At 50.0% G+C, this 13,851-nt stretch overlaps 1 protein-coding gene across 1 annotated transcript in view; it reads right to left on the bottom strand.

The window, feature by feature from the left end:
* chst11 (carbohydrate (chondroitin 4) sulfotransferase 11) overlaps window positions 1-4,566 on the bottom strand; it is a 76,026-nt gene extending 71,460 nt beyond the window's left edge. The window contains exon 1 of the mRNA XM_086201313.1: window positions 4,417-4,566. Coding sequence (XP_086057439.1) covers window positions 4,417-4,534 — 118 coding nt within the window. The 5' untranslated portion in view covers window positions 4,535-4,566. The remainder of the gene's footprint in view (window positions 1-4,416) is intronic.
* Window positions 4,567-13,851: the final 9,285 nt, after the last annotated feature.

The following is a 13,851-nucleotide window of genomic DNA, read 5'->3' as shown; positions in this document are numbered from 1 at the left end:
GACAATGGCGCCACGCACCAGCCAGGGTGAGGAATTTGGAGTTTCCCGAAGAAATTCCACGCAGGAATATTTCATTCTTTCCCAAGACTTTTCCATTCTTTGCTTCAAAGCAGCGAAGCCTGTTGTGGAAATGTCTCCTTCTTAAATCCAGGACAGTGTTGGAGGGTCGCTTCGGCTGCGGAGGGGTTAAATGCGGGCGTCTGAGTGCACATGCAAGTTGGCGCTCCCAGGAGACTGAGCCATCGCAGCTGCAGTCTCAGCACTCACAGACTCAAAATATCTCAGAGGCACTTCACAAGGAAACGAAACAAGCAGCCCACAGAGCAAACGCACCCAGTGGCCGCCTGATCTCTGCAGCTACGACCAGAGACCAGGCTCAGATGAAGCGGAACACATCAGACGCAGGGTCACAGGACGGCCCAGAAGTCTCACAGCTTAACCAAACCACCCGTCCTTTTGGCTGGAATATAACCAGAGTGACAACCCCCACTCGCCATGATGACCTTAATCTCACCAGGCCTCGACCCCAGAGAACCAGCCTCTCTCGCAATGACAGGCTACATTTACTGGTTCACGTTCCAGCAGCATGATTTTGTCAAAATATTTATCCTGATTATTTTGACTGACAAACATTGCACCTTCCGGTGATTTGAAATTCACAGTTGGCCGTGTTACAACGCAGGTTTAGGCGTGGTTGTGTTTTCCTGCCCTTCTAGAGGCCTGATCTTGAACTCTTCTGAACCAAAGACCAGTTTGTTCCAAACCTGTAAATGGGGCTCACTCAATGTTTCTGCCAGACGAGCTCAGCTAGGAGGCAGACGCTAGCAGCGGCTCAGAGGCAGAGTGGCTGTCTAGTAATGATGGGTCGCTGGTTTGATCCTCAAGTCCTTTTGACCTTTGAGCAAGAAACTGAACCCCTAATTACTCCAGTGCAGCCGCGGTCCAGCCAACATCAGGAGCAACTGGGCCTGAAACAGACTTGAAGCGAGAGTTGTGGGTCTTCAGCGGCGAGACGACGGACGCGGACTCGTTCAGGGCTACAGCAACGTGCCAGTTTATGGGTCATAAGCTTATTGGTCATCTCCCTAGAGGCGGAGGAGACGATACTTCCCATCCACTACCAATCACTGTGCTAAGCTAACTAGCTCAGCGCAAAGAGGAGAGCCCGAGCCACGGCTCCCTGAATAGAACCTGTCATCAGGGTGTGATGCAGAGGAATTGATGTATGGTTCAGGTTGGAGCCTCTAAAATAAATATTACAGAAGGAGAGAGAGAGAGAGAGAGAGAGAGAGAGAGAGAGAGAGAGAGAGAGCCTTTGTGGTCCAACACTTACACAACAACAATCATATCGAGCAGATGCATCAACAAACACGTCCATTGCTCAGAGCTAAGACAGACACATGAAGCTCCAGTAGATGAGGCAGAGACAATTTCATGACTGTCTTGGTAATCCAGGACCAAGCAGACAGGAGCCACCTGAGACCCAGAGAAAACCAGAGGGAACCACAGAGAGACCCAGAGAGAGACCTAGGGAGAACCAGAGAGAGACCCAGAGAGAGACCCAGAGAGACCCAGAGAGAGACCTAGAGAGAACCAGAGAGAGACCCAGAGAGAACCAGAGAGACCCAGAGAGACTCAGAGAGACCCAGAGAGACTCAGAGAGACCCAGAGAGAACCAGAGAGACCCAGAGAGACTCAGAGAGACCCAGAGAGAACCAGAGAGACCCAGAGAGACTCAGAGAGACCCAGAGAGACCTCTCTGCCTTTCTGAACCTGGCAGGTGACTCCAGGCTAAATCTCATTGGCTATGCTTTCAAACGTTTTTCTGTGGAATACAGCATGAAGGGTAATACCCCGTCACCAGGGGGAGCGGGTGGGAACAAACTAGATGATCCAGAGTTATTGTCCTTCCAAAGAAGCACCAGGTCCTGGTTCAGCTACAAATACTAGAAAATGAGCCAGAATAAATCAGCAGTCTAGGCACCATTAACATAGTAAGAAAGTATATTCATTCAAGACAAATGAAGTGTTTTTCCTCTGCCCAGAAATGTGTGTGAGCGTGTGTGTGTGTGTGTGTGTGTGTGTGTGTGTGTGTGTGTGTGTGTTTGATACCCCTCCTCTGTATCTTTACAAGAGGTCATGACCCCAGGGATCCTGGAGGAGTTGTGAGAGTTTACACTGAGAGGCCAGACGGTATTCCCAGCCCTGTTAAACATGCCTGAACCAGGGAGACGCTGCCTGGAAATTTGTCTCATGGATAAATGGAGCTGCCGTGTGTGTGTGTGTGTGTGTGTGTGTGTGTGTGTGTGAGTGTGTGAGTGTATATGTGTGTGTGTGTGTGTGAGTGTGCATGTCTGTGTGTGAGTGAGTGTATGTGTGTGTGTGTGTGTGTGTGTGTGAGTGTGCATGTCTGTGTGTGAGTGAGTGTATGTGTGTGTGTGTATGGACATCCAGACAAAAACATGGTGAGAGAGAGATGAAGTCATTTCAGAAAGAAGGTACACAGAATGGGATGGAGATAAAAGTTGTAAAGGGAGTCAGCAACTCCCCGACAAGACACACACACACACACACACATACACACACACTGTTTCAATGTCTCCTCTTCAATCAGCAGCAGCCTGTCATCACCGCAGCAAAATAAAAAACAACACTGTGACCTGTGTGTGTGTGTGTGTGTGTTGTGTGTGTGTGTGTGTGTGTGTGTGTGTGTGTGTGTGTGTGTGTGTGGCTGATGCAATGCCCGTGGATGCTAGCAGTACTCTGATCCTGCAGGGCCCCTTGACAGGAATTTAATGGAGTCTGGGTTCAATTTTTACAATCAATTCTCTCCCCGTAGTTTCCTAATGATGTAGACGAGAGGAGTCACTCTGACACGATTCTCCTGCTCATGTCTGTCTGCTGGGGCCTTTCAGACCGGGGCTCCTCAGGGCCCCGACTGAAGGCTTCAAGGCTTCACTATCATGACATGTGTTGTTATGGGGTCCAACTGACACCCACATGAATTGTAACATCAAACCTGGCAGATGTGTTTCAGGAGCTGAGACTGAGATTCAAGATGGCATCCACACCAGCGACCAACAAGTTCTGGATTATTTCACTGTGCAGGTGTTCATGAGCGGCGGCGGTGGCGGCGTTCACGTTTTAAATGACATCATCTTGAGATCACATGTTAACCATTGTGTCATCTTGCACTCAGTAGACTTGTTCTGTGATAATGGGTTGGTTTCTCTTTCCATCCTGAGAAAACCCTTCCACAAAGCAATGGCAGCTTCATGGGTCCTGGTTGTTTTGGGTTCATCAGTCTGGTTCCGGGGTAACGGCTTTAATTCCTCAAATAACACCACAATCTTAGGAAATGGGCTCAGCTGTCTGGACATTCAAGCAAGTAGGCCTGGTCATACCGGGCTTCCGTAGCAGCTGATCGGCAGCAGCGGGAGACCCCGACTCCTGCAGCAGGAACCTGCATTATCAGGCCCTGCAGAGCGGCAGCTGCTCGAGTAGGCATGGAGGTTCCGACTGTAGTCGCAGTACTTGTGGGTCTCCCTCCCATGTGCTGACTCAGGAACCTCGCTGTGCTACAGTTGGGAACTCTGGGGGGCAGAGACGCGCGGGGCCCGGAGTGGCGGCGCCGGCGTCAGGAGGAACCCGGTGACTCTGGAGCTCGATTTAGAGGAGATGATTCAGTTTGAGTTCATGGAAAGCAAATAAATACAGGGAGGATTTTCCCCTCCGCCCGAACCACTAAACCTGTTGTACAGTCAGTCAGCTGTGCGCTCCTCTGCGCGTCTGAGAGCGGATTGTTCCGCACAGAGAAATGCAGACGTGGGTGTGTGTGTGTGTATGGGGGGGGGGGGCTAATAATAATAATAATAATAATAATAACAATAACTCAGTGTGATCAAAATGGCTGAGGTGGCGCGCGCGTGTTACTGTGGGGGACGCACGCGTTCATTTCACCCATGAACTCCAAGTTCTTCCTCCCGGTCCGCCGGTCCGTTTCGACTGAGGCTCCCAGTCCGGATGCCACGGTGCGAGGGATCCGGCGCCCACCTTGACCAACCCCGCCGCCACGTTACTGGAGACAAAAAAAAACCTCCGCTGCCATCGCGGTGCCGCCGGTCCGCGGAGACAGAGCCGCGCTGCTCGCATCAGCCCGACGCACAAAGCAACACTTCCCCGGAGGCAGCGGCGCTCAGCCCGCCAGCCGACCCGAGACCAGACCTCCATCCAGCGGCGGAGAGGCGGCCAGCCCCGCTGCAACCGCTGGATAGAGCAGCAGAGATCGATCACTACACTGCTGATCACTGATCGATCCCACACCGATGATGGGTCGACACGCCGGCGGGCTGGATGGCATTCATCAACACACACGCACACACGCGCACACACAAGAAGAAAGCAGAAGGTTCCTACCTGGTTGGAACATACTTTGGAAATAAAATATGACCAGAATCATGGATCCCAAACAAGTGGCAAGTAACATGCGGCAGATCCTGCTCATCCTCATCAGCTCGCCCAGAGTCTGTTTCATAGCGAGGCGGAGAAGCGGAGGAGGCGGGGAGGGAAGCTCCGGGCTCGGCTGGTGCTGATGAGGACTGTCCGCCGCTCGCTGCGCTCAGCGCATCCGACACGGAGCGTACCACTGCCGAGTGGGGGTGGGGGTGGGGGGCGTGGCACCCCCGCTCTGAAGAAATGAGACATTCATGTGTGAACAGGACACAAGAGTGAATTAATAATGTGAGCTGAAGAAGTAGCAGCTGTGTTTGGAATGGACGGGTTGGTCACGACTCCTTAACCATTAACGCGGTTTAGTTAACCAACCCTTCAGTAACGGCATGACCGACCAAACGAGGACACAGGGAGGACATGCTCCTACTCATGAGTCCACTCATGAGTCCACTCATGAGTCCACTCATGAGTCCACTCATGAGTCCACTCATGACTCCTCTCACATGCGTGCTCCCACTCATGACTCCGTTCACATACGTGCTCCCACTCATGACTCCTCTCACATGCGTGCTCCCACTCATGACTCCGTTCACATACGTGCTCCCACTCATGACTCCTCTCACATGCGTGCTCCCAGTCATGACTCCGTTCACATACGTGCTCCCACTCATGACTCCTCTCACATGCGTGCTCCCACTCATGACTCCGTTCACATACGTGCTCCCACTCATGACTCCTCTCACATGCGTGCTCCCACTCATGACTCCGTTCACATACGTGCTCCCACTCATGACTCCTCTCACATGCGTGCTCCCAGTCATGACTCCGTTCACATACGTGCTCCCACTCATGTCTCCTCTCACATCCATGCTCCCACTCATGACTCCGTTCACATCCATGCTCCCACTCATGTCTCCTCTCACATCCATGCTCCCACTCATGATACTCTCACATACGTGCTCCCACTCATGACTCCTCTCACATGCGTGCTCCCACTCATGACTCCGTTCACATCCATGCTCCCACTCATGTCTCCTCTCACATCCATGCTCCCACTCATGACTCCGTTCACATCCATGCTCCCACTCATGTCTCCTCTCACATCCATGCTCCCACTCATGACTACTCTCACATACGTGCTCCCACTCATGACTCCGTTCACATACGTGCTCCCACTTATGACTACTCTCACATACGTGCTCCCACTCATGTCTCCTCTCACATCCATGCTCCCACTCATGTCTCCTCTCACATACGTGCTCCCACTCATGACTACTCTCACATACGTGCTCCCACTCATGACTACTCTCACATGCGTGCTCCCACTCATGTCTCCTCTCACATCCATGCTCCCACTCATGACTCCTCTCACATGCGTGCTCCCACTCATGACTACTCTCACATACGTGCTCCCACTCATGACTCCGTTCACATACGTGCTCCCACTCATGACTCCTCTCACATACGTGCTCCCACTCATGACTACTCTCACATACGTGCTCCCACTCATGTCTCCTCTCACATCCATGCTCCCACTCATGTCTCCTCTCACATCCATGCTCCCACTCATGACCACTCACATACGTGCTCCCACTCATGACTCCTCTCACATACGTGCTCCCACTCATGACTCCTCTCACATCCATGCTCCCACTCATGACTCCGTTCACATCCATGCTCCCACTCATGTCTCCTCTCACATCCATGCTCCCACTCATGTCTCCTCTCACATCCATGCTCCCACTCATGTCTCCTCTCACATCCATGCTCCCACTCATGTCTCCTCTCACATCCATGCTCCCACTCATGACTACTCTCACATACGTGCTCCCACTCATGTCTCCTCTCACATCCATGCTCCCACTCATGACTCCGTTCACATGCGTGCTCCCACACATGACTACTCTCACATACGTGCTCCCACTCATGTCTCCTCTCACATCCATGCTCCCACTCATGACTCCTCTCACATCCATGCTCCCACTCATGACTCCTCTCACATCCATGCTCCCACTCATGTCTCCTCTCACATGCGTGCTCCCACTCATGACTACTCTCACATCCATGCTCCCACTCATGTCTCCTCTCACATGCGTGCTCCCACTCATGTCTCCTCTCACATGCGTGCTCCCACTCATGACTACTCTCACATACGTGCTCCCACTCATGACTCCTCTCACATGCGTGCTCCCACTCATGACTCCGTTCACATACGTGCTCCCACTCATGTCTCCTCTCACATGCGTGCTCCCACTCATGACTACTCTCACATACGTGCTCCCACTCATGACTCCTCTCACATCCATGCTCCCACTCATGTCTCCTCTCACATGCGTGCTCCCACTCATGTCTCCTCTCACATGCGTGCTCCCACTCATGACTCCTCTCACATGCGTGCTCCCACTCATGACTACTCTCACATACGTGCTCCCACTCATGACTCCTCTCACATACGTGCTCCCACTCATGTCTCCTCTCACATGCGTGCTCCCACTCATGTCTCCTCTCACATGCGTGCTCCCACTCATGTCTCCTCTCACATGCGTGCTCCCACTCATGACTACTCTCACATACGTGCTCCCACTCATGACTCCTCTCACATCCATGCTCCCACTCATGTCTCCTCTCACATGCGTGCTCCCACTCATGTCTCCTCTCACATGCGTGCTCCCACTCATGACTCCTCTCACATGCGTGCTCCCACTCATGACTACTCTCACATACGTGCTCCCACTCATGACTACTCTCACATCCATGCTCCCACTCATGACTCCTCTCATAGAGACAAATAATAAACTCATAACTGCTTAATTAGTCTTGAGTACTGCTTATTCACCACTCACTCATAACGAAGCATGAAGTATCCTTTATTAATGTACTGCAAAGTAGTACTGTGCTCAGCACTGTGTTGATCATTGTTCCCAGTTGTCTATGAAGAGAAGCAGCCAATGTTGAGAACCTCAATGCAGTAATTGTATCATAAACAGCGAGAGCAATGGTGGAAAGTACTGCGTAGCAGTTGTCAAGGTATTGTACTCTACTTGAGTATCTGCATTTGATCAGACTCTGATTTCTTATTTTACAGGAAACATTTTTCGTGCTGCTATGTTTGAACGCCGTCAGTCCTTCATTACTTTGAGGAAAACCCTGGTGAGGATGAGGCACTTCCTTCTTTTATTCCTCCTGCCAACTTTTAAAATACAAGAACAACCAAACAAACTGAAACTGAATTCATTCCATAGTAACTTCAGTTAGAGAGCAGTAATGGGGAGGTCCGTCAGTCGGAGGACTACGACCTTCAAACACAGAAGAACTTCTTGATGGTACTTAGATGCCCAGAATACATCCTGAATGCCTGACCTTAAAACCTAAACCTAAATTCAACCCCGCACCTAAACCTGATCCTAAACCTAAACCAAAACTTACACTGACCTTAAACCTAAACCCAAGCCTAAGACTGACTCTAAACTAGACCGTGACCTTGATAATTAACCTACATCTGACCTCTGGCCTGTTTTGACATCAGCCAGTTGCGACCCTATGAGGCCAGCATGTCCTCACACTGCTGGTAAAGAAGTAGCAAGAACACTCACACATACACACACACACACACACACACACACACACACACACACACACACACACACACACACACACACAGATACACACACAGAAATTAGTTTCATTTTGCACACAAGAATAAATTACAAACATCAAGATGAAATTGTCATATCATTTTTTTAAAGTCAGAATGTGAAATTTTGAGTTTAAAGTTTTAATACTTTAGTATTTGAAGATGCAGCCAGATTCACTCACGCTAGTATTTCATTTTGAAATGTTATGTTATTCTGAATATTTTTACTTTATTCTCAACATTAAAACTTCATTCCTGATGTATTTAGTTTAATTTTAAAATGTTCCTCTCACTCTTTTGCTCTACCCTGCCCTCCATACTGCAAGTATGAGGCCTGTATACCTATAAAGTAATACTTTCACTCAGCCAATACTTCCACTTTCCCTGAGCTCGGATGAGTTTTAATGATTCTAATTCATCATAAATGGACCTTTTGTGCTGCAGTAAGAATAAAACCACAAAGACTGCACCTCAGCACTGGTGAGTGTAACGTTACTGGACTGTTAATTCACCAGTGAGACCTCCTGGTCCTCCAGAAGGTGCCGCCTCCTCCAGGACCCACGGCTCAAACCCAGACGTGAAGGAATTCATGTCCCATCTTTCCTGGGCTGGATGGCAGCATGTACTTCTACGACTGAGCTAAACTCTGGCTCGCTACAAAATAAATGCACAAATAATTCTCATTGTGGCGTCAGTGATATGACATGTGGTGGTAGCAGCAGCGGAAAAAGAAGTTGAACATCAGCTTGTGATGATTCACATGAACTTGTTGAAATAATAATTGTGCCAAACAAAGATGCTCCCTTAACTGCCCTGCAGCAGCACAATACTTCATTTACTGTAGTATTCAATCAATATTGTACCTGCTGTGATTTTGAGATTGCAATCAAGTTTCTATGAGTGGCTCAGCCCTACAGGCACATCTGGTGTCCCTCCGTCTCAGCTGGACGAGGACCTGCACTGCTTGACTTGGCTGCTCCACTGCAGCTGCAGTGCCATCTAGTGGTGAAGAGCTGCACAGGCGAGACGGATGAACAGAGTCACTCAGCTTCCTGTGCTGCGGTCAAATGATGCCACAACCAAACTCCTCTTCATGGGTTGTGATTAGTTTTCCTGTCTCAGGACCAGTAAAAGCCAGCCCAGTCCAGGTTCAGAGGGTGGTCTGGAGGATACCCCCCCCCCCCCATACACACACACATGCACCAGCTATGCTCAGCAGGGACGGACAGTACATGCATGGCAGTGCAGGCGTTAGCACGGATGGATGGGAACCTCTGGACTCATGGGAAGCTGCAACACATGACAAGAATTAAAATGATGCCCTTGCAGGGGCGCAGCCTTGTCCCGCACTCAAAATGTGCATTCTTTAAGTCAAATAGCGCCGGGCAAGCAGGGGGGACGCTGACGCTGAGTGGTGGCATGCTTTTAAGGCATAAATGCACTCTGGCCCTGCACTCGTTTAGATGAGACTCTTCGTTTAATGTTCCACATAAATATTAAACAGCTGTTTCAGGTTGCTGTGCTCGGTGGTACAGAGGGAGCGAATAAAAGCGGAGAAGCAAACAAGAGGGTGCATCAGGAACTCTGTGTCTCAATAAAGAACCCACACGGATCAATTAAAGCGTTCACCGATAAACACTATTAATTTGGGTAATTCCATAATCCCCGTCTAGTTCATTACATGAAATTAAGTGTGTAAAACCCCTGAGGCTCGTGCCGTAGCAGTAAAAACACCGAGCATAAGCCTTCCATGTACATGCATCGAATTCCTGAGTCTTATCACTCTTCAGCAGCCTTTACAAATCTCAGATTTAGCTTACAGAGGCTTTCAGAGCCAGAACCTTGGGACGCATCTTACCTTCAATACAGAACCCTCAGACTAAATAGTCTTTCAAGTGCTCACTTATAAGAGTGCTCACTCAAACTCCTTGAGCTCATGAAGATGTTTTTCCCTCCCGCATCACTTCTTTGAGTCCAGAAGCAGGAAGAGCCAGTGATGTCCATTTAGCTTGAGGCTAATGAGGCGAATGGAGACTGACAGCCAGCATAATCCATGTCTTCTTCATCCAGCTGTACCATCAATACTCACCTTTAGTAAGTCCTTGAAAGGCAGAATCAAGTCTTGGGAGGAGGCATCGCCACTGCGGGCCCTCAGGAGCTGATCAGGGGGACGTCATCCAGGCTGCATGCGGCATGATGGATGATTGTTGTGAACATTTGGAATGCTAACAGTTGAGTCCATGAACTCCTCCTGGGGCGCGCTGGTCCTCTACCAGCCTCCCGTCCCCATAGCGTCAACAGGAAGCATCGAGTGGAAACCTGGTCTCTTCCATTTTTCCTCCTCTCTCTTTTCCTCACTTCCTCGCTTTCTTTCCTCTCTGTAACTATTTTTGTGCTTCAGAACCAAATACATTAATGTTGAATATCTAATTATTCAATTTAACCAAACAATGACTAATCAGTATATTTGAAAGTTCTGCTTAAAGCAAACAAAGAAACAAACAACAAACAAACCCAAAAGCAGCGATCGTGCTGACTTCCTGACCCCCGAGTCACTACGTGGGACTCACGGGTTGGGTAACGTCCATCTTCAACCTCGGCCTTGACGTTGCTATCAGGGTGAAAATATCTGCCTACAGACCACTGACAGTTAATTGCCTCTGTGGTGTAACTGCCAGAGTCAGCAGGACCACACACAGCCGCGTGGTGAGGTGAACACCACATGAGCCAAACACCCTCATCAGCAAGTCCCTGATTGGGTTCCTGACTGGCTGCTCGCTGCTCGGCGCTCTGTCTCTGCTCACTACAGCCCATTCGGCTTCAGACGGAGACCTCACCGGACGGTCGAGTCTCTTCAGGCTATCTTGCCAGCGCTCCCCAGCTGTCCCTCTGTTGCCACGCAGCCTTGATTGGTGGCAGGGGGTAAACCTCAGCACTTCCCGAGGACATGCACTCAATGCAGGTCAACGAGGTGAGCACGGGGGGCAGAGAGGCCAAAAAGCTTGCCTGCACTGAAAAACTGAGGGACCCAAAAACAGACGGCGCAGACACAAACGCTAATGATTCTGATCACGTAAAGCTGCACAAACCCAGCATATTGCGATTAGCAACCGTTTGGAAGGTGAATTGAGCTTTGCAGCGGCGAGCCAACAAAGAACAATCTTGCCAAGCTCTCAGCTCGACAGAGCGCATATTTCAGTTCAGGTCTTTAACTTTGGACCTGACACCTGTAATGGCGTCAATACATCAGGTCGGAACGCTGCAGCCAGCGGCTACATGCTAACTGTCGCACAAGTGCTCATTAAATGATACAATGTGGAATAATACTAAAATCACACCCAGTGGACATGGAGTGATGCCTTTCCTGCCATGTGCTTCATGTGCTGGATCTGGATCAGGCTTTTGTTTGATTGTGGGTGATTGAATCGGTTCATCAAGATCGTCTTCACTAATGAACCCTTCTGATGATGCTGGAAGCCTGAATACAATGGCTAATGGTGCTAAGCTAACGTTAGCCTATGAAGGAACTACATCAGGGTCACATGACTTTGGGGTCACCACCACTGAGCTTCAGGCTTCTTATGTTTCCCCTTTAGTGACCTTCACGACCTCTGGAGGCTCCTCGAGACTCTTGTTAGCACCTCCCACTCATAACGAGTGGAGACAGCAGGATCACGAGTCATCACTCGACCAAGACCCAGACCAGGTCGTGTGATGCTCCGTCGCCTGGTCAACCTCCCCTCTCTGCACTCTCAGGAGAAACGAAGCAGGTTGCTGCTCCACATGCAACTGAGGAGGCACGTGGTTGTGCAAGAGGGCGGAGCAATGACCTGGACAGCTTGGAAATGCAGCCATTAACCATGTAATTAGGGGAAAAAAGGTAAGAGGACAAGAAACTTTGAAAATCTGAGATGTGTAACCTCTGACTTGCAAAAGACGCCGTCAATAATTGCAGCATCCGTCAAGCCTCCTTCTTCTGAGGATGCCGACTCCTGGCTGAGCTCCTCGGGTCCAGTTTAACACCCGACTGGATGTCGTATTAATTACATTCTGAAAATGTCAAGCACTGCCCCACTAATATAATGTGAGGTGAGCGGCCACCGAGGCAGACTGTGCAACAGGGTTTATGAAATATTGAATAATTCAGACAGGCTGCATTCAGAGCAGCAAACTCATTTAAATCCCTGCTCCGGCACTGACCCCCGACAACAGCCACGTCCTTCTGAAGGGCCGAGCATGGTCATTCCTTAAAACTGAACCCTCAGCACACCGAGGAGGCGCCTGTGAATTCCTGATTCACAGGGTGAAAGAACCTAGGTGACCGTGGGGGGGGGGGGGGGGGGGGGCAGTGTGGTGTAAACCCATCCAACATAGAACCATCTGGAACTGAATGGAGGTGCAAAGCAAACATATCAGATGGAACTAACAAAAGTGGACATGCAGAACCGGGCCGAGCCTTTACTGGTACCGGTCACTTTCTTGTCAGGACTGAGAAGAAAAAGTTTGATTACAAATCCATCTGCTACTTCAGCACCACAGTCAGCGCCATGACGGCGTGGATAATCAGAGCCATCGATTCTACCTTGCACAAACCTCAGTCACATAAAGGATCGCTGAGTCAGCACGCACATCCCCTCCCCCCCCCTCCCCCGGGAGATGGAGGTGGAGATAAGGATAGCAACCCTCCATCCCTCCAGTAGAGCAGCTGCTGTGTCAGCTGCCATGGCTTTGACTTGTTGCTGCCATGGCTCCTCCACGTCTCATCAATGCTGGGTGCAAAAAAACAAGATGGCGAGGGCCAAATCCCAAACAGGAACCCACAAACCACCGCTGACATCACGTCGGCGAGGTCTTTTAACAGTTTATGGTTAGCAGCAGATTTAGATCACATCACACGGAGAGCAATTAAAATGTCTGAGAGACTTTTAACAGAATTATTCACACATAATGAGCAGGCACCTCCAGCTGGCAGAGGAACATCCTGAAAAGCTTTTACCTCCACCAGAGTGGTGCCAAGACCTCTGCTGAAAGAGCTAAAAATACAGGGCGGTGGAGGACAGAGGATCCGCCGGATAAAGTGAGGCATTACGAGTAAATATTCACAGAGGAACAGGAAGACCTTTCTACCTTGGTGGTACTCAGAGTGTCTCACACACACACACACACACACACACACACACACACACACACACACACACACACACACACACACACACACACACACACACACCCAGCTCATCAGTATCTTGTTCCAGTGTTACTTCATCCGTGTCTATTTTGCCTCTCAACTTCTCAGAAACAGGTTTCCTGCCTGGTTCACTGCTGCTTTCTTCTTTGTGAAGAAAGCAGTGAGATTGTGGTTGACCCCTCCCTCCCCACACACAAACACCGTGAGACCCTTCGCCCTGGCGGGAGGCTGTACTCCATCAGGACCAAATCCTCCCACCCTTGGACAGGTTCTCCCAGCTGTAGCTGGACTCACTCACAGGTGCCTGACCTGTTGAACTGGTTTGAACCATTTGCTGCCTACAGTTGGTTTGTCCGTCCATCACCGGTGTGGCCGTTCTCAGCGAGCAGCTGGACTCCTGACATGGACGGGCGTGACATGTAGAATCTAACATTTTCAGTCTCAGACACTGACGTGAATCTAATCACAACAGGATCCAACACACACGTCTGAGTTAAAGTATCTTTTGCTTCTCTGGCAGGGTTCAACTACCGTGGTTGACGGCTGAGTTGAGACGGACGGGAGAATCTGTCTCTGG

Source organism: Aulostomus chinensis, chromosome 4 (genome assembly GCF_037954235.1).
Source record: "Aulostomus chinensis isolate RoL2024-O1b breed Wild chromosome 4, RoL_Achi_v1.0, whole genome shotgun sequence".
NCBI classification, from domain to species: domain Eukaryota; kingdom Metazoa; phylum Chordata; class Actinopteri; order Syngnathiformes; family Aulostomidae; genus Aulostomus; species Aulostomus chinensis.
The sequence above is the reverse complement of the archived record's forward strand: the minus strand, read 5'-3'. Positions and strand labels throughout refer to the sequence as shown.